The sequence below is a fragment of the Micromys minutus genome (genome assembly GCF_963924665.1).
Source record: "Micromys minutus genome assembly, chromosome: 18".
Lineage (NCBI taxonomy): Eukaryota > Metazoa > Chordata > Mammalia > Rodentia > Muridae > Micromys > Micromys minutus.
This window is the reverse complement of record NC_137953.1, coordinates 574520-597305: the sequence shown is the minus strand read 5'-3', so window position 1 is coordinate 597305 and position 22786 is coordinate 574520. Positions and strand designations below refer to the sequence as shown.

The 22786-nt window shown below is 46.7% G+C and overlaps 1 protein-coding gene across 1 annotated transcript; it reads right to left on the bottom strand.

Moving 5' to 3' along the window:
• Nucleotides 1–21437: 21437 nt before the first annotated feature.
• On the bottom strand, nucleotides 21438–22562 carry H1-10 (H1.10 linker histone). Its single transcript, XM_080932465.1, has one exon. The coding sequence runs from the start codon at nucleotides 22301–22303 to the stop codon at nucleotides 21734–21736; it is 570 nt and encodes a 189-aa protein (XP_080788591.1). The 5' UTR covers nucleotides 22304–22562; the 3' UTR covers nucleotides 21438–21733.
• Nucleotides 22563–22786: the final 224 nt, after the last annotated feature.

Here is a 22786-nt window from a genome sequence, read left to right as displayed (position 1 = left end):
CCAGAATTTCAGCCCCGCCTTTGTCACCTTGGCATGTCCTATGTTGCCCATGGTTTAATTTCTGTCTGTGGGCCTCCATATAGCCCCATGGGTCCTGTGTTCCTATGTCCAGCATCCTCTTTGTCCCTGTATCCCCATGTTCCTGATAGATCTCCAAGGTAACTGTCCTATGATATCCCTTCCCCACCAGTATTATTTATGCTCTGCTTGCTGGTGATGGCCATGAGCTCACCACATTCCCAGGGTGACAACACTCCCACACTACTCCCTACCTACCTGGTTCACAGCTATGGAGACTTTTGCTGTCAATAGTTTGGTTTGAGGATTGAAAAAAAAAAAAAAAGCATCTATGTTTGAAAGTGATGTTTAATTGAGTGGCAGACAAAGTGATGAATCAGAGAAAGATTTTACAGAATAGGATATGCCTAACTCTCACCAGAAGAGTAACTACATAGAGAAAGAGAAGAGGAAGCTTTACTGAGAGAGTTTTACAGAGAGAGAACTGTAACAGTGCCCAATTAAATACTCAAATTGATCCCAGCGACAGCAGCATTCCTTGCTACCCACCTCAGTGTGGGTTCTCGAATGAAACACACACACACACACACACACACACACACAAACTGGGCCACTTCCTAACCTCCACATGGCTAATCTACCTCTCTCTGATATTCCCAAGTTATTATTTACTAAAATCTTTTGTCTTTGTTGTCCTGGATGCAGTCGAGCTTCCCTCTTGGGGCGGCTCTCTACTGGCTCCTACGTGGTGGTTGTGCTCTCTGTCCTGCCAATGATCAGCTTGGCATCTCCTCTCCTCTACCTCTCCTGGAATGGTGGATCTCCCTTTTCCTCCTTCCTCTCTGTCCTTAGCCCAGGAGTCCTAAAAGTCCCACCTTCGTCTACCCTGTCTAACCATTGGCTGTCAACATATTTGCCAGTTGAAGTCAGGGTCCTTCAGTGTCTTATGTGCAGACGTGTATATTTTCGTGTAATTTGGGGGACCCAAATTAACATAATATGAACATTCGATCAAACCTGATGTAGAAAACAAACTAGATGTAGATGAAGACATAATGAGCAGGAGAATGAGAAAGAACCAGATTAGAACAGACTGCCAGAGTTAGTCTGAAGTCAAGTAGAGCAATTCAGGAAAGGCAAGAAGAAGCCAGTTCAATCAGTCAGCTTGGAAAGATGCTTGAGCCAGAACAGCTGAGCTAACCAGTCAGCCAGAGATCAGAGAGAACTAGGAAAGAGTCAGTTTATTCAGCAGCAAGTCTCAGAGGCTATAAATATTCTAGGCCTAGATTAGATTGTACAGAGGCTAGAAGTTTCCAGAACCAGGCCTAGGTTAGCAGACAGAAACAAAATGGGATCTCAGAAAGCCTGAGTTACTTTTACATCCAAGCCTTTCCTGTAGATGAGATTCCCTTCTGAGCTTGGGTTTTGTTCTTTCCTTCTGGCTTCCTCACTTTCTGGCCTGCACATGAAACCTGGTACCAGGTGCTGAGTCTCTCCCCTTAGTCAGGCTAAGCTCCTGACCTCCACTAAATGTAGTGATGACTCACTGAATGGCTTGTGTCTTCCTCCTGTCCTCCTCGAATCCCAGGGATGCTCTCAATTACAGGTTGCAGTGACATTTTCCCTCCCTGCCCCTTCTCTCATCCATGGGTATGCTGTCTTCTCATACCCTCCCATTCCCCCTCAGATGCCTCTTAGAAAACCTACACCTGACACCCAACCTGAAGAACCCTAAACTTGCTCACCTTTGCTATTGAATTTGGCCTCAGCACCCACATGGCTGACAGTTTCTTTCCTAGGGTTGGAAAGAATAATTTTTTTTTTTTTTTTGCTATGTCACTTTACTCCCTTCTTGATTAAAAGTGACCATATCACTTTTATGCCAACCAAGGGAAGGGAGAAAAAAAAAAAAAAACTCAACTCGACTCGTTCTAGCTATACATTACAAACCAGATGATTCCTGCACTAAGTTTTGAGCTCCCTAACAAACCAGTCCCTTCTCTCCCTCTCTGGCCTCTTCAGTTTCTATTTCTCTCCCCTCATTGATAGGCCACCAAATCAACCCTCTTGGGCACCCATTTTGAGCCCACGAGAATCCCCTAGTCTTCCTGCTGTTTGCTCCCACTCTAACATGGGACTGAATTCCCCACCCCAACCCCTGTGCAATCTAAACCAGCCATGGTTCTCTCTTTATGGGACACTGTCAGAGTAAACAGCTTCTTCTTCTGTGAACACCCGAAAACAAAACGATTGGGATTCTATACCGCTGATCCTTCCACCTTTATTACAGAATTCCAATTATTACCTTACTTTCCAAGGCAAGGATTCTTAACAACAACCTTCTCCCCAGGAAACCCAGGCAAAGTTGGGGATTAGGCTAGAGCACATGCAGATGAGATCCAGACATTTGCCTCCTGTCATGTCTTTCCAAGCTTGTTCTAAAAGCACTTATCTTTCCAGAGTTTCCCTGATATTAGGGCCAAACTTAAATGTCTAGAGCAAGAGCTCCTAAGTCTATAGGCAGAAGAATTAGTGGTAGTACTTAAAGTGTAGCATGGGAGAGATGCAAAAGCTCCCAAACAAAAACTACCTAAGGTTGGCTAAGGCCTCTCAGTCACAGGAATTGCCCAGGCTCCCTGGCTCCCCCAAGCCTGAGAACCTTTCAGGTCCCTGCCTCAAATGTGGTCAAGAGGGCCACTAAGCCCAGGTCAGCCCAAATGCTTGCAATCCCCCCACAACCTTGTCCAAAGTTGAAGGACATGAAAAAGGACTCTGGGAACATCCCAAGATGTCAGAACCCAGTAAAAGGAGAAAGCTAGACCCCATTAAGCCACCTTCTTTAGAGGATGAAGTTGAACCTAAAGAAACAGAACCAATTGACCTTAGATTCTCTTTTGAATTCAATTTAAGAAGCAACTGCCTCCTCCCAAATGACAACATGTGTGCTGACTAAGCAATACTTGGAATAGTGCATGGATGGAACAATTGCCTTACCACAAGTTGCTTTTGAAATACCAACTTCACTGACTGTGGAGAAGTATCTCAAAAAGCGCTTTGGTGAATGGTCCAAGTTTATGGGCACTTTTTGATGCAGTGACATCCTCAAGCTTGCTCCAAGAGCGTTCCCAAATTTGTCATCAGCAGCGATTTTCTGCACATTCAAGGCACCTGTGATTCAGCCTGGTTCAACCTTAACAGAGCCTTTGCCACACCAGGCTCGAGAGTGTCATGTAATAAGATCAGGAATAGACAGAGAAATGAGTCCTGGGGTCCCGATGTTCTCAAGATTGTTGGTGTTACTGGATTTGCCATGGAAAGGTGAACCGAGGGGGGATGGGGAAAGGAGAAAGAAGAGAAAAGAAAAAGAGGACATTGGGCTACTGATTGCACCTGTGACCCTCACAGCATAGGACATCAAAGTCAGATCACCCAATATCCTAGGTCTGGCCATGGAAAACCGAGGGGGCCTGGGCTCTCTTGGCTCAACCATTGCCATCTTCAACAGGGAGGCTTAGATAGTCATTACAGTGTCAGGACAACCTACCTCCTTCCTTTTGGACACTAGGGTTACCTCTTCAGCCCTACTGGAGTTTTGGGGACCCATCTCTCCTGTTCCCTTATTGTCAGAATAAAGGAACAGCCTTGCTAGCCTTAATGAACCCCACCACTTACCTCTATCTTTAGGGGTGTTTACCTTACCTACTCCTTCTTATTGGTACCAATCTGTCATGTCCCCTTGCTGGGAAGGGACCTCTTAGCCAAAGTGAGAGCATCTATTTCCTTTGTCCCTTCCCCACTTGGTCCTGTTGTAAAACCCCCAGGAGTCTTAGCTCAGGAGCATTACCCACAGAACACAATTAGATGATAGACCACTGTAATAACAAGAGGTTTATAATTCCATATACATGGGGTTGCTCATCCTCGCAGGGAGAGTCAACCCCAAACTCAAAAAACATATAATTTTTATACTTTTGTGAGGGGGTGAATTACTATTTTACCATTGGTCAGCAGTGTAATTTTCAGAAAGAGAGGAAAGGGAGAGAAATTTTGGCAGTAGGGTTGTTGACAATTTGCATTTTTCTTGGAATTCAGTACAGGGAAGTGTAGGGGAGCTGTTCCTAAAGCAGTCATTTTGTTTTGTCTTAACTCAGTTTAGTCAGCATAGCCTGACCTGTCCATTAAAACTTTTTTACATTTTCAGAACCTTGTTTATATATTTTAAAACTTTGAAGGGTTTTGTCCTTGTTTTGTTTCTCAGAATTGGGTGATTTGAGCATGAGACATTTGTCAGGACCCTATCTAGGGCTTTCTAGAGGGCCAGGTGGCTATCAGTCAGTATATTGTGTTTTTGGTTTTTTTTTTTTTTTTTGGTTTTTTTTTTTGGTTTTTTTTTTTTTTTTTTTTTTTTTTTTTTTTTTTGAGAATTACTCTGGGCCATTGTTTTTGTCAGGCACAGGCAGGATCTCATAGCCTTGGGATGACTGGAAAGTCTCTGAGCCTGTCTTCAGCCATTTCTGTGTCTTTAGGGTCTCACACTCTAGTAAATTTTGTCTTTGTCTACTTTCTCAAAAATAGGTGTTTTGGAAAAGTCTCAGTGCCCCTAAAAACTGTTTTTTACATTAGTTCCAGTCCCACCCTCAAATCCAGGCTCCCCAACCATTCCCCTCCTCCTTCTCCTCCAGCAGAAAAAGATGGTTTTTGTCTCTTTCTTACAGAGGAGTGTTACTCCTATGTGAACCAATTGGATATAGTAAAAGATAAGACCCAACAACTTCATACAGATCATCAAAAATGTAAGAAACAGCTCATTGCCTCTGGCCAGTGGATCATTAACATGACCTTTCTTAACCCCTTTCCCACAGTCTTAATCCTACAAATTGCACTCTTGTCTAGATTTCTTCAATAACAGATCCAACAACTCCTAGCTATAGAGCAAGAGCTGCAAATTACACTAGTGTAGAGAAATTTTAATCCAGCAACATGGCTTTCTGGTTACATAAGACCTTATAAGTCTGTGTGATCTGGCTGGAATTTAAACACATCCTTAGTATATACCTTTAGTTCCTCTGGCTGGAAACCTTCAGTGCATACCTTTAATTCCAAACAATGATGTTTAATTGAGAGGCAGACAAGGTGAAGAATCAGAGAAAGATTTGACAGAATGATTCAGAGATAGGATACTTCCAACTCTCAGGAGAAAAGCTATTTAAGATCAGAGAAGGAAAGATTAGTTGAGTCATCTGAAAGGCAGAGCAGTTCATTGGTGAGTACATGCAGTTCAGTGCAGGTCAACAGAGGCAGCTGAAGCCAGAGGATAAGAAGGAACTATGGTTAGTTTGAGGACAATCAGACCAATTCAGTGAGAAGCTGAGAGAATTGAGTCAGCTTGAAGAGGTGTTTGAACCAGAACAGCTGAGTTTAAACAGCTGACTGGACTTCAGAAAGAATTGGAACGGGTGAGCTCATTCAGAAGTAAGCCTCCAAGATGACAATTACATCTATCAAATAAAAGTTACTTTTACACACTAAGTTCTATAAGAAAGCAGGCTGAGCAAGCTATGAGAGAGCAAGTCAGTAAGCAGCACTCCATGGCCTCTGCATCAGCCGGTGCTTTCAAGTTTTCAAGTTTCTTCTTCACCTGACTTCCCTCAGTGATGAGCAGTGACCCACAAGCACAAGGGAGGAAGGGAGAGCTAACTGGGAACTCAGATTTTGAAACCTCAGAGCCCAGCCCTAGTGATACACCTCCTTCAACAAGGCCAAACCCCTCAATCCTTCCCAAACAGGAATTCAAATATATGAACCTATGGGGGCCATTCCCATTCAAATCACTACAAGTGGCACTAAACTATCAAGGAGCAGGGCTTAAGTCCTTACACGCAAGGGCCTCACTGGTGGAAAGAGGAAGAAATCAGGAAACATTGGTAACCAAGCCTTGGGTAAGAGCAAACCCCCACCACTTGACCTGGCCTCTCCCTGGGACAGACTGCACTGCACTAGCTATTTCCTGTCATAGGCTGGAACTGTTCTTCTCTGTAGGCTAGAAAACTGTCTTAGTCACTGTTCTGTAGCTATGAAAAAACACCAAAACCAAGGGTTTGTGTGTGTGTATACGCATATGTGTGCATGTGTACTTGTGTGTGTGTGTGTGTCTGTGTGCGTGTGTGTAAATGTGTCTGTGTGTATGTTTGTGTGCATGCATGCGTATCTGTGTGTCTGTGTGTGTGTGTGAGCCTCTGTGTGTCTGCGTGTTCATGTGCATGTGTGTGTGTGCGTGCATGCATGAGTGTGTGTCTGTGCATATGTTTGTGTGTCTGTGTGTCTTTGTGTGCGTGTGTGTGTGTCTGTATGTGTCTGTGAGAGTGTGTGTTTCTTTGTGTCTCTGTGTGTCTGTATGTGTCTGTGAGAGAAAGAGAGAGAGTGTGTGTGTATGTAGATTTAATTGAAGGCTTGCTTGCAGTTTCAGAGGGTTAGCTCATGATTAAGGAGGAAGTAGGCAGGTATGACTCTGGAGCATTAGCCAAGAACTTACATTCTGATCTGCAGGCGGCGGTAGCAAAGAGAGAGAGAGAGAGTAAGAGAGTGAGAGATCAAGAGTGCGAGAGCACGTGAGAGAGAGCGAGAGGAGAGAGAGGGAGGGAGGGAGGGAGGGAGGGAGAGAGAGAGAGAGAGAGAGAGAGAGAGAGAGAGAGAGAGAGAGAGGGAGAGAGAGAGCGCGCACTAAGCTTTGGAAAGTGCTTAAGCTTTTGAATCCTTAAAGCCCACCCCAAGTGACACACCTCCTCCAATAAAGCCACACCTCTAAATCTTTTCAGAATTGCCCACTAACTGGGAACCAAGCATTTGCATATATGAGCCTATGGGGGTCATTCTCAGTGAAACCACCACAGGAGTGCAGGTGAGGGAAGGGCAACCTGTAGGGAGCCGTTTGTGCTGCACCTAAACATGGCGCCAGCTTCCCACCGAGAACTCAGCAAACAGAGCTGTTGCCCAGCCAAGAGACTTATTGCGCATGCACCACATAAGTCACAGCCCACTCTTGGGGCACGTGATTGAGCTACAGGAGGATGCACCAATCAGGTAGCAACACAAGTCTCCTAGATATATATAGCAGTGCATTTCTCCCCCACGTGGGGAGAAGAGGAAGACAGTGGAGAGATTGCGGGAGACCCCACGTGGAAGGATGGCGGAGAGATACCACATGAAGAGAAGCCCGATAGGAGAGGTTGTGGGAGATCCCGCGTGGACAGAGACTGGACAGAGAGATCGCTCGTGGGGGACTGCGCGTGAGAGGTCGCCTAGACAGTAGAACTCAGTAGGGAGTCCCCGGCCCAGAGAGAAGTTTCCTGCTCAAGAAGCCCCCTGCTCAAAGTGCTGTTCAATAAAGGTTATCCGCAGAAGAATCTGTTTGTTGCACGCCTGTTCCTAGCGGCGGGAAGCGTCGGCGCGTGACAGCAACCCCTACCTAACATCTTTCCTTCTCCATTTCTCTGCAGATCCCAACCAATCCCCACATTACAATCATTCAGCTACCTTCTAGGAAGAACTAGACCCCTAAAACCTTTTTTTTAAAAATGAGACAGGGTTTCACTGTGTAGCTATAGCTGTCCTAGAACTCACTGTGTAGATCAGGCTGACCTAAAACGCAAAGATCTGCTTGCCTTTGCCTACAGAGTCTGGAGATTAAATGTATGAACCACCATTGCCTGGCTGCCCTGAAAACTTTAAGTGATGTTTTTCTGCCAACAAGCTGGGTCTCAATATTCCCTAAAGCAGGTGGGAATGATCTCCCAGTGGGAGCTCAATTATACTGGCTTGCAACTAGATTTATTTTGCAAAAAGAGATGAAGAACAGTTTAAAATGTGTCTTACTTATATGCATAATTTTTCTCTCTCTGGGACTAGCCTCAATACCAACGCATGTTTTGCTGGATGTTGTCAGCAGGATAAGTTTCTTTTCCTTAAAGTTTAGGCATTCTTTCCCACTACACCCATCTCTTTTTTTTCTTTACCTATGATTCCCTCCTTATTTCAGAAGCCCCAAGATTCTATATTATACTTTGAAGTAGGAACCTCTGGTTTCTTTGGAAAAATCAGTTGTGTTGGTATTTTACTGGGGCAGACACAAGGAGGAGTATTTTCCTGAAGCAGTCAGAGGTGAAAATATGTTTTGCTAAATCAAACCATGAAAGGACACATAATGTAATGAACCCAACTGACAGTGGATGACACTGGATGGGGCTGGTATGCCCTGCTGTCGTTTGTCATGACTTCATAGAAAGTAACGCACTAAACAACTCCTGGCGGTGTTCCGGCAGCTTCTTGATGCTCCCGAGGACTTGGGCCGACTCACAGAGTTTTGATAAGACAGACTGTCGCGCGCCCACGTCCGCCGGCCGAAACAGGCGTGCAACAAAAACAGATTCTTCTGCGGACAACCTTTATTGTACAGCACTCTGAGCAGGGGACTTCTTGAGCAGGAAACTTCTCTCTGAGCCGGGGACTCCCTACCGGGGTGTACTGTCTAGGCGACCTCTCACGTGCAGTCTCCCACGTGCGATCTCTCTGCCCAGTCTCTCTCCACGTGGGGTCTCCCGCAATCTCTCCACTATCTCCCTCTCCACGTGGGGGAGAAATGCACTGCTATATATGCCTAAGAGACTTGTGTTGCTACCTGATTGGTGCATCCTCCTGTAGCTCAATCACGTGCCCCGAGATTGGGCTGTGACTTATGTGGTTGCCAAGCAACACGAGGGGAAAGGTTTTTGTAGGCTGAACAATGGGCGGGAAGCTGGTGCCATCTATTGGCGCCAACGGCTTCCTACAACAGACTAAGGTGTTGTATGCCGAGGCAGGAGCAGTGGAAGGATATGTGATGTTTGGAGGGAGAATAAACAGGGCTCAACTGACATTGACGGTGTGCTTGCATAGAATAGCTAACTTTGCAGTGCACTGTTTGGTCTCTCGTCTTCGCTGATCTTCACTTTGTCAAGAGAGGTTTGGTAGAGAACTTCTGGCATCTGTGCTGGCCCTGGTCACTCCTGCTGACTCCTGTCCATTATTTAAAAATCTAAGCCTACAAAACTCTACTCAAAGTACATGGGTTAGGGTCTAAGAATCACTGAAGGAAGAAGACACCAGACTCAAATAGTTTGCAAAGGCAAAGAATGTTTATTCTGCAGAAATAACTGACTTGCAGGGGTCAATCATCCCTCAAAATGGTGACCGCCAGAGAAAAACTCACAGGCCCCCTTTAATGTAGGGCTAGGGTAATTTTCCAGAAGAATTATATAACTTCTAGTATGATTGGAAAAGGGCAAAGCAGTGACAGTACAGTTTTGATTGGCTGCTATGTGAGTTTCATTCTGTTCAGTGAGACCTTGAAGTTCGGGAACCAGCTCAGCTCTGGCCTTGTGATATCCTCTGGCCAGGTGTCCCAGGAACTGTCTTAGCTCCATACTGATCCTCCCTAAGTCAGAGCAGTCACCTATCAATGACCCATTGTCAGCCTGAGGAGCCCAGATTGCCTCTCAGGGGACTGAAATTTTTCCCCAAGGTTTCTATTTCTTAGTGGCTCTCTCATATGTAACCTTAAGGCTGAGTATATAGTGTAAGGGTTTAAGATTCTGTGTGTTCTCTGACTGACAGAGTGTAGAGGTCTGTAGCTTTAATTTTTTTTCTCAATCATAGTTTTAATAACTGTTCTTAAACGCTTTAACCTCCCTTCTAGTCCACTACCCACCAGAGGTAGTGGATAAGAAAGGTTATATGTGGGAAGTGCACCTGCTCAGAAATTGTTCTTTGGAGCAAATCCCATCTGCATTGTCAGACTATCAACAGCAGTTCAGCTCACAGAAGTCAGCAGCAGCAGCTCAATCCATTCACAAATACTTCATGAATTTACCAGCAGTCCAGTTTAGTACTGTCAGGATAGCAACCTGAATTAGCAGTGGTGACACAATCTAGTAGAGACAGCCAGGCCACAGCTGAAACAGCATGAGTCAGCAGGAGGGATTGGGCAGGAGAAGTTCTCTGTTGTGCCTCTCTCAAGGAAGTAAAGATCAAAGAAGACTCAAGACCAAGAAACATTGCAAAGCTAGCAGCTATACAAGCAAGCCCCCTTCACTGTCTGTAGAGTCCTATTTATACTCCCTCAAAAAAATCACATGTCTTCCACAGGTCTTGCTTCAACATGTCTTGCCTCAGGATGTGAGTCTGTCTTAGCAAAAACTCCATGAGTCTGTATCAGCTGACACCACTCTTGCCAATTGGACTGAGACCACAGAAGCACTAAGAAGCCACAAAAACCTCATAAGAATTGTTTTGGTGCATTTCTTATTGGGAATTAGTTCTAATGCTTTGTCTTAATTCAGTTCTCAAAACAGTACTTCCAGACCTGAGGATCCCTGCCCACAGCTGGCTTTGACTGGTAATAAAGAATTGCAGTATGCCATACAGTCAGTAGCTGGGAAGGGAGACAAAGGGGACTTTTAGAATGCTTAAGTAAGAAATAGAGGGAGAGAGAGGAGAATTACCATGATGGGGGAGCAAGGAGAACAGACTTAAAGGCCCACTGCCATGTAAGAATCCAGAAAAGTGGCCCTAGAGGCCACTTCTCCAATTGTGTCTGGGGTATCAGAGGTGAAATATGCATTTTAAAAGATATTAACTAAGAAATACTGGAGGGGGGGTATGTGCTAGCTGCAGGGAGGTTTAAGAATGCCCAACCATTGAGCTAGCCTAGCCAAGATATATCAAGATTAGCTGTAGCACACACGTGTGTGTGCACGTGTACTTGTGTGTGTGTGTGTGTGTGTGTGTGTGTGTGTGTGTGTGTGTGTGTGTGTGTGAGTGTATTTCTTTTACAAATCCAGAGAGCTCTTGGGCAGGTATATCACTCAAAATCCACCAGGAGCCAAATCTGCTTAACCAATTCACCACTACAGGTTCTCCCTATGGAATCACAGCTAATGGAGCTCAACAACATAGTGTAAGGCAAACCTATACGTGTCTTTAATGAAGAATCCATCATGTGCTCTTCATGTGTTTGCTTTCGTAAGACATCCTTTCAACTGTGTCTGCTTCAGAAAAACACTCCTTCACGTGTTTGACCCAGCAAAACACCATCTGAGACAAAACGCCATCTGACACAACTGACTTTCAAAAAAAACCCAAAGGTTTCTGGTTTCTACTTCAGAAGTCAGCAGACTATAAAGTACAAGTATGGGTTTTCTTGACTGAGAATCAAAGTTAAAGAAGAGGTCTAGGGAAGGAGAATCTGGGATAACCATTCTAGGGGATTTGGTTGCTACATATAGCAAAGGTCACCAGGTCATTAACAACATCCACTCCCACCCTTCTGGGTGGAAAACAGGTATTCATTTCCTCTTTTGAGGAACAACCCTGTGGTGACTACATTTCTGATTTCCCTGGTGATCTGTGGGTACAAAGATCTTTGTGCTCCCAGGATAAAGGCAGAGGCAGCAGATCTCTGTAATTTCAAGGCCATCATGGTCTTTATAGAGAGATCCAGGCTAGCCAGGGATACATGGAAGAGACCTGTGTGCCAACTAGTTTTATGTGGACTTGACATAGGCTATAGTGATTTGAGAGATGGAAACTTCAATTAATAAATTTCTCCTGGGCTGTAGGAAAGTCTGTGAGGCATTTTCTTAATTAGCGGTTGATGTGGGAGGGCTCAGCCCATTCTGGCATGTTCTTTTAGATTCTATTAGAAAGCAGGTTGAACAATCTATGAGAAGCAAGCCAATAGCCAGCACTTCTCCATGGCCTCTGCATCAGTTCCTGCCTAAAGACTCCTGCCCTGTGCTGACTTCCTTCAGTGATGAACAGAGATTTGGAAGCATAACCTAAACAAACCCTTTCTTCCTTCCTCAAGTTGCTATTGGTCAAGGTGTTTCATCACCCCCCCCCCATGGTTGGTCAGAGATTCTTGAGGGAATAATGTTCCACCACATAATACTCCCCCTTTTTGGGGAGTTCAATAGAGACCTAATTGATGAGGTTAGTGTAGTAGGCCACGTTTTGCCTTTCTCCCCACACTCCTAACTCAGATACCAGAATAATAAGTAAACAACTTAACGATTCTGTCTTGTACTTGAGGATACTTTCCTCTATGTTCCCTGAATCTTTATTTGCCTTGAAAAGTCTAACTTGTAAGACAGGATTAGCCCCTTAGACTGTCCTACCCCAGGGATTCAGAGGCAGCCTCTGTTTATTTGGATTGGCATTGGCCCAGGATCTCATCAAATGATCATTCTCCAGTATATTGATGACATTACTTTGTAGGGCATCTGAAGAGGAAAATTCCCAGGGAATTGAGTATCTCCTCAACTTCTTAGCTCAAGGGGGTGGGGCATAAGGTCTCAGAAACAACAATGCTCAAGTTACACGGTTGGGAATGTTAGGGGAAAGTGTAGTTCTGAATGAATCCAGCCTATTCTAATGTACCCCCTTCCTCAGACTGTAAAGCAAGTGAGAGGTTTCCTCTAAGTGACTCAGAAAGCTAGATTCCTGGTCTGTAGAACTCTTTTCTGACTTCATTTTTTTTTTAAGTTTTTGTTTTGTTTTGTTTATTTACATTCCAAATGTTGCTTCCCTTCCCAGTCCCTACTGTAAGAATTCTTCACCCCTCTTCCCTTGGCTTTGCTTCTGTAAGGGTGCTTCCCCACCTTCCTCATCCACCAACCCCCTAACCTCCCCACACACTCAACACACCCACATACCCCTTCCCTGGGGCATCAAGTCTCTACAGGGTTAGGTGTATCCTCTTCCATCAAGGCCAGACAAGGCAGTTCCTTGCTACTTATGTGCTTGAGCTTGGGGCTTAACTCACTGCTGACCACAGAATGGTTCTGGTGGAGAAAAAGTCCCAAAACTCACTGGGACAAGGTTTTGTAGAAAATTGCAAGCAAAGCCTGGCAAGCATCTAACTGGGAGAGTGGGGTGGCAAGGGGTTGCTACTAAAGCCTTTAGCATAATTGCCTGGTGCTGGGAGCCAAACTATAAACTTAACTTCTGCTTTCCTCCTGATTGATGGTTGTTAGGCAGGGGCAGACTTGTAACCTGGGGGTGCAGATCTATTGGGGAGATTTTTTGGGGGGGATAACATGGATACACGGCTCAGGCTTTGCTGGAGGTGGCAATGACTTGGAAACTGGAGCTAGGTACTGACCTGTTAGTTTACTTGAGTTCTAACTTAGGTCAGGTTCTCTAAGATGGAGTCTGAGTATAAAAAGAAATTGGTCTCTCAGATGTATATCTATATATCATGTGCATTCAGTGCCTACAAAGGTCAGAAGGTGTCAGGTCCCTGGAACTGGAGTCACAGATGGTTGTGAGCTGCCATGTGGGTATTAGGAATCAAACTCATGTCCCTCAGCAAGAGCAGCCAGTGTTCCTAACTGATGAGACATCAATCAAGCAATTTCCATTTAACAATTCCTTAAGGAGCCTCACAACTTTCATTTCCCCAGGCCCCATGGTATGGGAACTTGAGAGATGTCACTTTTTCCAGTGACTCAAAGGGACACTCTTAGGATTCCACCTTGGGGCTACCCAAATGTTTCCTTTATGTAATTCAAAAGAAGGGGATTTCTCTGGTCATTCTAACATAAACAATAGGACTAATATCCCCAGCTGGTGGGAGGGGCGCCTGAGAGCAACTGTAGCAGTTGAATCTGCTCTTGAAGCACCCAGATGGACTCAGGAAAGACCTGACTGCATGTACCCCAAGAACACTTATGAATGTCACATGGAAGGATGATAAACTAGCAGATTCTCCTAATAGAAGGGCCTGAAGTGACCCTCAAGGTCCTCCCCTCTCTCAATCCTGCTATTCCCTTCTAGACAGGGAATGCCATGATTCATGTCAAGAGGCCTTGCAAGGAGCCAGACTTCATCTTAAAGACCAGTCCTTGGAAAATCCAGATGGTAGTTCATTTGTACAATAGAACTCAAGAGGGATAGACAATATGCAGTGACCACTGAAATTTGTGACTGTTGGGTCTAGCCTCCTCCCATTTAGCACATGTGCTCAACTGGCAGAGCTTATTGCTCTAACAAAGGCTTCAACACTTAGGAAAAGAAACAGGTAAGTATTTATATAGACTCTGGTGGTTTGGATGAGAATGGCCCTTGTAGGCACATATATTTTAATGTTTGGTTTCTAGTTTGTGGACTGTTTAGGAACAGGAGGGTGTGGCCTTCTTGGAGCAAGCATGCAATTGAGAGTTCAAATTGAGGTTTTATTTTTATTTCACTTTTATTTATTTATTTATTTGTTTTATTTATTTATTTATTTATTTTATTTATTTATTTATTTATTTATTTATTTATTTATTTAAGACAGGGTTTCTCTGTGTAGCACTCTGTAGACTGACCTGGCCTTGAACTCAAGAGATCCACCTGCCCATGCCCCATGAGTTGCTGAATCAAAGGTGTGCACCAGCACTACCTGGCTGGTTTTGAGGTTTCAAAAGCCCATGCCAAGTCCAGTCTCTCTCCGATTTGGGCTTATGGGTCAGATGTAAGTTCTCAGATCCTGCTCTAGTGCCATGCCTGCTTGCCTGCCACCGTGCTTCCTCCCATATGTGTCATGGACTAACCCTCTGAAACAGTAGGAAAGCCCCCAATTAAGTACTTTCTCTCTTTAAGTTTCCCTGGTCATGGTATCTCTTCACAACAATAAAACTGTAACTAAAACTGACTCCAAACATGTATACATGCTACCTGTGGCCATCTGGAAGGGGAAGGAACAGCTGACCACCTTGATGAAACAGATAAAGACTCAGAAGAGCTCTTGAACTCACTAGATGCATTTCTACTTCCCCATGGTGGTACATTCATGCACTGTGTAGCAGTATGAAGAGTAAGGGCTCCCACAGGCTCATATATGTAAATGCTTAGGGAGTAGGGAGTAGCACTATTTACTAGAAGGTGTGGCCTTGTTGGAGGAAGTACATCACTGGGGGTGGGCTTTGGAGTTTCAAATGCTCAAGCCAGGCCCAAGTCACTCTCTCCTCCTGCTGCTGCCTGTAGATCTGGATGTCTTAGCTTCCTCTCCAGAAACATAGCTGCATGCATGCCACCATGTTTCCCACCAGGATGACAGTGTACTAAACATCTCAACTTGTAAGCTAGTTTTAGTGAAATATTTTCCTTTATAAGAGTTGCCGTGGCCATGTGTCTCTTCATAGCAACAGAACAGTGACAAGCAGTGTGTCCTTGTCATCCTGGTGTCTGCTAGGTTGCTCCTCAATACCTGGGTCTTTTTCCACTGCTGCTTAGGCTGTGGCCCTTAGAATGAAAGGAATGATCACTCTTCTGTGGGAAGTTTCTCTCCTACCCCCTGGAAGGCCCCATTATACTCCCTCCAGGGTAGAGGAGACCACAGGACAGGGTGTAGTCTGGGTCATGGTGATGGCGGGTCACCTCTGGTTGTCTCTGGCTGCCTCAGTGCCTACACCTGACAACTTTAAACTCTCTGTGACAAATGTATCACATAGGAATGGAAAGCTCTTCAGCTGGTTAATAAAATGTTTGTCTGCCATGGTCGCACATAACTTTAAAACCAGCAGCTGAGAGGTAGAGGCAGGCAGCTCTCTGTGTGTTCAAGGCTAGCCTGGTCTCCATGGAGAGTCGTCTATGTCATTCTCAGTCATAAAACTCACAGGATTAGGTACAGTTTTCCAGAACACCAGTCTTGTGGCCATGGGAAATCTCTGGACAATTATACAAAATAAAACCCAAGGGGATTTTATTTGCCGTATAGACTGTAAGTTAGAGAATCATAATTGACTCTATCCCCAATCAAATGGAATCCTGACTTTGCCCAGGCATGGCCTCTAGTGCCCATTACCATCGAAGAGTATGTGATACATGGGTGATGGATAGCATTTCCTGCTGGGAGGGAATGCCATTACCCTCACTGATCTCTCTCGTGAACATTCTAAGCATTTCCAGTACACCATAGGGCCCTGTACCCTACATGTGTTTGTCTTAGTGCAGAGGGTTGCACCAGGGCAATTTGCCTCACTGAACAAGGCACTAATTATGATGTTGAAGAGGTTTCTTCATTAACCATGTCTCTTGATTGATGTCATGTTCAAGGAGACATGGTGGCCCACCTCTGAGCTCAAGTTGGCTGAGGAGCAGGCTTCTCTGGGGGTCCACCTTCACCTTGCCATGAGTACAACAAGTGTTTAGGAAATCACCAGCCTGGCTGGCCCTGTGAAAAACCCGACAGCATTTTAGATTTTTTTTTTTTTTTTTTTTTTTTTTTTTTTTTTTTTTTGCTTGTCCCCTCTTCTAATAAGGGTGATGCTGCTGCATTTTGGTTTTGTTGTTAGTTTGTTTTTGGTTGTTTGGTTGTTTTGAGTAATTATTAAAAATCAGTTCACACTATCTCTGGCTACTCTCTGGAAGCGGCGATCTCCCTGTCCCCATAGCTATTCCCAAGCAGAGGTTCCCCCAGTTTCTCACTTGCGGCTCCTCAGGCCATCTGCCCCCACTAGCCCCTGTGCTAGTTCTAAACCACTAGTGCCTTATAATTAAGACAATTGATATTGATACAAGCTGCCCACCTAGAATAGACAAATTGCCCTACAGTACTCTAATGTTCTTCTATGATAACCATAGATACCTGGAACAATTTCAAGCCACATGGATCTGATTTGCCGTCTTCTCCTATAGGTTTCATCTTGTCTCTATTTCTCTCTCTGTCTTTCTCTTTGTCTCTATCCCTCTCTAACACTCTCAGCCCACCTTTTCCCACTGCCCAATCACAGTCTCTAGCCTCATCTTTCACCTGCTCTCACCTTCTTACAGACAGCAATCTACATGTTTGTTGTGTTGTGTAGCTTGATTTTATTAAGACAGGGTCTTAGCAGATATGAAAGAAGGAAGCTTGCTCTCTGCTGCAAGTTCATCCCTTTGCTGGAATTAGAAAGCCTACTTTGAGATACTGGCATATACTGAAGATCAGCTAAGACATTGAGCCTTGTGGATGGAACAACTATTGGATCCTTGGACCTTCCATTTATAGACAACCATTGTTGGGTTAGCTAAACCACAGCCTGTAGGCCATTCTAATAAATCCCATATATATGAGTATGTGTATGTATATATATCCATACACACATATACACATATGTGTATATATAGACATATATGGGAGATGTGTATGTGTGTATGAGATTAGAAATTCATTCTGATTAGAAATTCATTCTATAAGTCCTTTCCTCTAGAGAACCCTGACTAATAATATACTCTCCTTCCCTTCATCCCACACACTCCATTTTCAGTACCCAGAACAACCGTGTTTGCCTATTTCCTGTGTGTGGGGGCTACTGGGCAGATTCCTGCCAGATTTAGAAGGAAGTAGCTATGTCAGTTGCATACCTGCTGATTTGCCTCAGGTCCAGAGCCTGGCACTGTCCTCCCAGCCTTTCTGATGCTAGGACTGGTGAACCAGGTCTCTATTTCTTCAGGATGCTCACACTGTGATGCCTAGAGGCAACAAAAGAAGACAGGTTTCAGTCTGTCTTGGAAGGCTGTCTCAGCGAGTAGGGTTTGTGCCTGCTGTGACCTTGGTTTTTGATTGTCTTGAAGACAATCTTACAGAATGTGTGTACATTTTAGACTCCTACATTGCACCTGTGTCTCCTCAGCTTCTGCCTCCCTCTTGAGCTCTGGTTGACCCAGGAGCTTGAGTTCTGCTGACCTCTGCTGCTCTCCTGATAAGTTTTCCCATTCCCCTGAAGCATCTTCCAGATATCAGGGCCTATGCTAGTCCCCAGTCTCCAGGTGTCTCTGTCCTATCTCCAGCCGAACACTGTCCAGCAGAGCTGTCCAATAAGTGTTGATAGAGGACAGCAGATGAGGCTCTTGACATGTGACACCTCATTTCCTTGTTCAGCACTTCCACCTCTATCTTGAGGCCAGGTGGCCCAAATGGCAGTTGCTGTTAAGACTAAGAGCCATCTCTTGAGTACATAGGCAACACAAACTGGGTTTGTGTGTTGTTTTCTTCTTCTTCTTCATCTTTCTTCTTCATCTTTCTTCTTCTTCTTCCTCTCCTTTTTAAAAAAAGATTTATTTATTATATATAAGTACACTGTAGCTGTCATCAAATACACTGAAAGAGGGCATTAGATCTCATTACAGATGGCTGGGAACCACCCTGTGGTTGCTGGGATTTGAACTCAGGACCTCTGGAAGAGCAGTCAGTTCCTTAACCACTGAGCCATCTCTCCAGCCCCCTCTCTTCCTTCTTCCTCTCCTTCTTCTTTCTCTGTTCTTCCTCTCCTTCTTCTTTTCCTCCTCTTCCTCCCCCTCCTTCTGGGGTTAGGGTGAAAAGTAAGTGTGATATGAAATTCTCAAATAATTAAAATAATGTGAACAGCAACAAAGAATTAGAGCCATATACTGCTGCCTCAGGAATAGTAGCAAAACCAGAATGCCTAATGTGTACCTCATATAAAATCTCATGTCCCAAGTAGGTGATAAAGGTCCTCCAGCCTCACCACTTCCAAAGCCCATGCTCAACTCAAAGCCATACCAGGCAGAGGGACAAGTCTAGGCCAGGTTCCCACAGGCATGGTGACCCCAGCCTGTGGTCACTCTGGCTTTAGTGCTCAGGACAGGGGTTTAGTAGTTTCCTCCAGGGATGTCTGGAGGCTAGGAAGGAGGCAGACCTAGGTATCGCCAAAGCAAACCTGAGATCTGGGGGTTCGCAAGGAGGTGGCAGCCTGTTTACAGATATGTAGTCACAAGGAAAATGGTCTTGACTCTACTTATAAGTGAGGAAACTTCCTCAGAGAGAGCTATCTTGGTTCCCCAATCAAAAGCCCCATGAAGCCAGGCCCAGCACCTTGACCCTCAGCTTCCACCCAGCCCTTCCCATTAGTGGGTGCAGAGAGGCAGCACTCGGGCTGGACTACTTTACAGATATGTCCTCAGCCTCTTGGCTGCATCAGGCTACCTCTCCCAAAAAAACCTTTTTCTTAGCCAGATGGCATTTGTGTTTGACTGGATCCAGGGCCATTAGGATCAAGACCAGGACATAGTTAGAAAATGGATCTGGAATGTCGGAACATAATGTCAGGAGGCCCAAGGGTTCCAACCTGGCCATTGACTGGCTGTGTCTCATCCTAGGGACTCAAACAGTTGAATCAGTAAAGTAAAAAAACCCTTCGCACACATTCCTGTTGGAGTTGGAGGAGACCAAGGCTGTACAGTACTCACCCTAGCTCCTGATCCAAGGGAAATAGGAGTGGTTGGCTAGGGTCATATAACTTTAACTTAGGATGCTTCTCAGGCAGGTAAACTCAGCAAGGACATAACAAATTCAGCAAGCACCCCAAGGTGTGAGTGCATCTGGTTGAGCAGGTAGGGGAAGGCTTGGGGACCCTGGGCAGAAAGTTTAGAAAAACAACCATTCAAAGAAATGAAGAAGTCTAGGAATGTGGAGGAAGAAGGCAAGTTAAAAGTGTTTGGAGACCAGGATGCAGTTGACAGCAACCCAATTCAAACAGGCTTATCTACAGAGCAGCACAGCAGCCGAGGGTGGTCAGGCCTATGAGCTCCATTCGGATGTCCATTTCCTGACTCCAACTCTCCAATCTTGATTCCTTTTGAGGCAGCCTTTTCCACTAGCAACTCTGCCCTTATATTCCTATCAGTTAGTGAACCCGAGAAAAGAACAGCTGTTTAGAAGTCCTCCAGTCGCTTGGCATTGAACATTCTGGGCAGCAAGAACCAATCTGTCTCACCGAGCCATCTCTCCAGCCCCCCACTGAAGCTAACAATTGACTTAAGCACTCAATGGGCTGGTCACATAACCACTCCTGGGGCTGGAGAGGTTCAGTATTCTCCCTGTAACCTGACACTGGGGTGGGCTGAGTCCCCAAAAGGATAATTACAATGGGCAGGGGTCCTGCCCTTGTGTGTGGGCTAGTTTTATGTCAACTTGATACAAGCTAGAGTCATATGAGAGGAAGAAACCTCAAGAGAAAATGTCTCTATAAGATCCTGCTGTGGCAGGAAAGTGGTAGCTAAAGTTTTTAATCCCAGAAAGCAGATCTCTTCAATGCCAACCTGGTGTACAGAGTGAATTCAAGGATAGCCAGGGCTACACGGAGAAACATGTCTCCAAAAAAAAGTTTTAAATTAGTGATTTGCAGGGGAGGGTCCAGCCTATTGTGGGTGGTGCCACCCCTATGCTAGTGGTCCTGGATTCTATAAGAAAGCAAGTTAAGCAAGCCATGAGGAGCAAGCCAATAAGCAACATCCCTTGAAGACCTTTCTATCAGCTCCTCCATCCAGGTTCCTGAACTGGCTTCTCTCAGTGGACTGTGACTTAGGATATGGAAGCCAAATAAACCCTTTCCTCCCCACATTACTTTAATCAAGGTGTTTTATCACAGCAATAGAAATCCTAAGACATCTATTGAGGAGTGCCCTGGGCCCTTTATTGTCTAGAAGGGCTTTGGCCTGGGGTGGAAGCCAAGTCAATGGGAGTTGGGTGACAGGGAGGAATGAACCATAGAGCAACATGTGAGGGGTAAGCCACTGAAAGGCAGGGACAGAGTTGGAAATTATGAAATGACAACGAGGAATAATGACAACCTGGAAGGCACCCAGGAGTTCCTGAAGTCTCCAGAGGCTTACAGGGCCAGAGTCAGGTTAGGGGTTTCACCAGCAGTTGGAGAAGAGCCACAGTGCCAGAGCCAACCCTTAGCCTTCAGGAAACCCCCAAAACATCCATGGAGTAGGGAAAGGTTTCCTCAGCCCAGCTGTCATGACCCTGTGGACTGAGCTATCTGGAAGTCATTGTCTCACTGACCGGCTTGGGAATGGACCAGCACAATTCAACAGGATACCTGGCTATGCTTTGCAGGGAACCTTCAGCCTGGTACCTGGCAGTGAAATGATCACTTTAGTGGTTGTCAGCTTCATGATCCCACCTGCCAAGAAACACTTCCCACCCTCAGCCACTTATTAAAGTGATAAAGAGAATCCTGTAAACATCTAACCCTGGCTGCAGCTCACCCCACATTGTATGTGTACACTGTTCCAGAACCTTCTTGGTCTTCCATTTGGCAAAATTGTCCATTGTGTTGGGCTAGATCCTGGGGTTTAATTCCCAACATATAGAAGTTTCCAATCCTTTATACCCTGGACACTGCAGCGACCCAAAGCTTTTACAACAGTTCTCCACTGGGCAGCTGTCTCACGGCACACCTATCCCATCTCTGCCAGAGCAGCCTGCCAGTTGTCTAGCTCGACTCCCCCGGACCCCAAAAACAGCCTACAGCACCCACAAGACAACAATGATCAAGGTTGGAACCGTTTATTGCGCCCCAGGAAGGCGGCGGGCGAAGCAAGGCGCCGCGCAACCAGAGCGCCGAGTGGCCATCGGCGGGCACGGTAGGCAGGCGCCGCCAGGCCATTGGCGCCGCCGGGCCGGTAACCATGACGACGGCCGTTGCCAAGGGTGAGAGCCAATGGAGGCGTCGCCAGGGCCGTTTCAAAAACCTAAAGCAAACAGAAAGCAACATCGCTGGGGGAGGGGCGGAGGAGGGGGACAGGGATCAGGGACCTGGGCCGGGCCGAATCCTACGGAACCCGTACACCAAGGGAGGAGGGTATAGATAGACGACGGAACTCGACAATGTCGCCAGACCGTAGGGCGTCACTTGCGGCCCTTGGGCACCTTGGGCACGCTGGGTTTGGCCGCCTTCTTCACCTTCTTCGCACTGGCAGCAGCTGCCGCCGTCTTCTTGCTCTTTTGCGCGCGCCGCTCCGGCTGCGGCCTGGCAGGCGTTCTGTCCGCCGCCGCCGCGCGCGCCTTATGCGCGGGACTGCTGGCCGCCGAAGCTCCGCGCCTTTCCGCGCCGCCCTCCAGCTTCTTGCGGTTCAGCTTGAAGGATCCGTTGGCGCCGGTGCCCTTCACCTGCAGCAGCGTGTCGTTCTGCACCAGCGCCCGGATAGAGTACTTGAGGTAGGTGCGCCCGTTCTGCTGGTCGAACCACGACACCTTCCTTGCCTCGGCGTAGATGCGCGCCAGAGATGAGCCGCCGCGCTCACCCAGCCTGCGGATCGTCTCCACCACCAGCTGGCTGTACTTGCCCGGCTGGTTCTTCTTGCGGTTCTTCCTTCTCTTGGGCTGCGTGGGCGCCGCAGAGCCGCTGGCCTTGGCCGTCTTGCGGGCCGTCCCGTCGGCGCTCGTTGGCGGCAGGGCCTCCTCAAGCTCCACCGACATGGTGGCCAGCGGGTTGGTAGCAGGCGGCGCGCGGTAGCCGGGGGGCCGCGCCGGGAAGAGGAAGGCGAGGGGCCGCGGCGGCGCCGGCGGACTGGGGGCGCGCGGCGGCTCCAGGCGGGAGCGGCCGCGGCCGGGCCTAGGACCGGGCGGCAGGGCTGAGGTGCGGGCGGGGGCCGAGCCGGCCGCGGCGGGGCTATGGGGTGGGATGCGGAGCCTGTGAGCAGCGCAGCAGTGCTGCGCCGGCTCCGGAGGTCTGGGCGTGCGCGTTGCGCTCTGAAGAAGAGCGCGCCGCGCTCCCCTTTTATTTCCCCGTGGCGGACCACGTTGAGAACAACAACAGCCTGGGCCCAGGCCAGCGCCAACTTGTGCTTCTTGGAGCGCCTTCCGCGGCCACTGGCTCCTCCGTCCGCGGCTCCCGGATGCGGACGCACCCTCTGCAGTGTGCCCTGGACAGGGTCCGAGCCTGCTGTCCTGTGCAGAGGC

Coding starts and splice junctions, on each gene's coding strand:
- H1-10 (XM_080932465.1), bottom strand. CDS start 22,303: ATGTCGGTGGAGCTTGAGGAGGCCCTGCCGCCAACGAGCGCCGACGGG.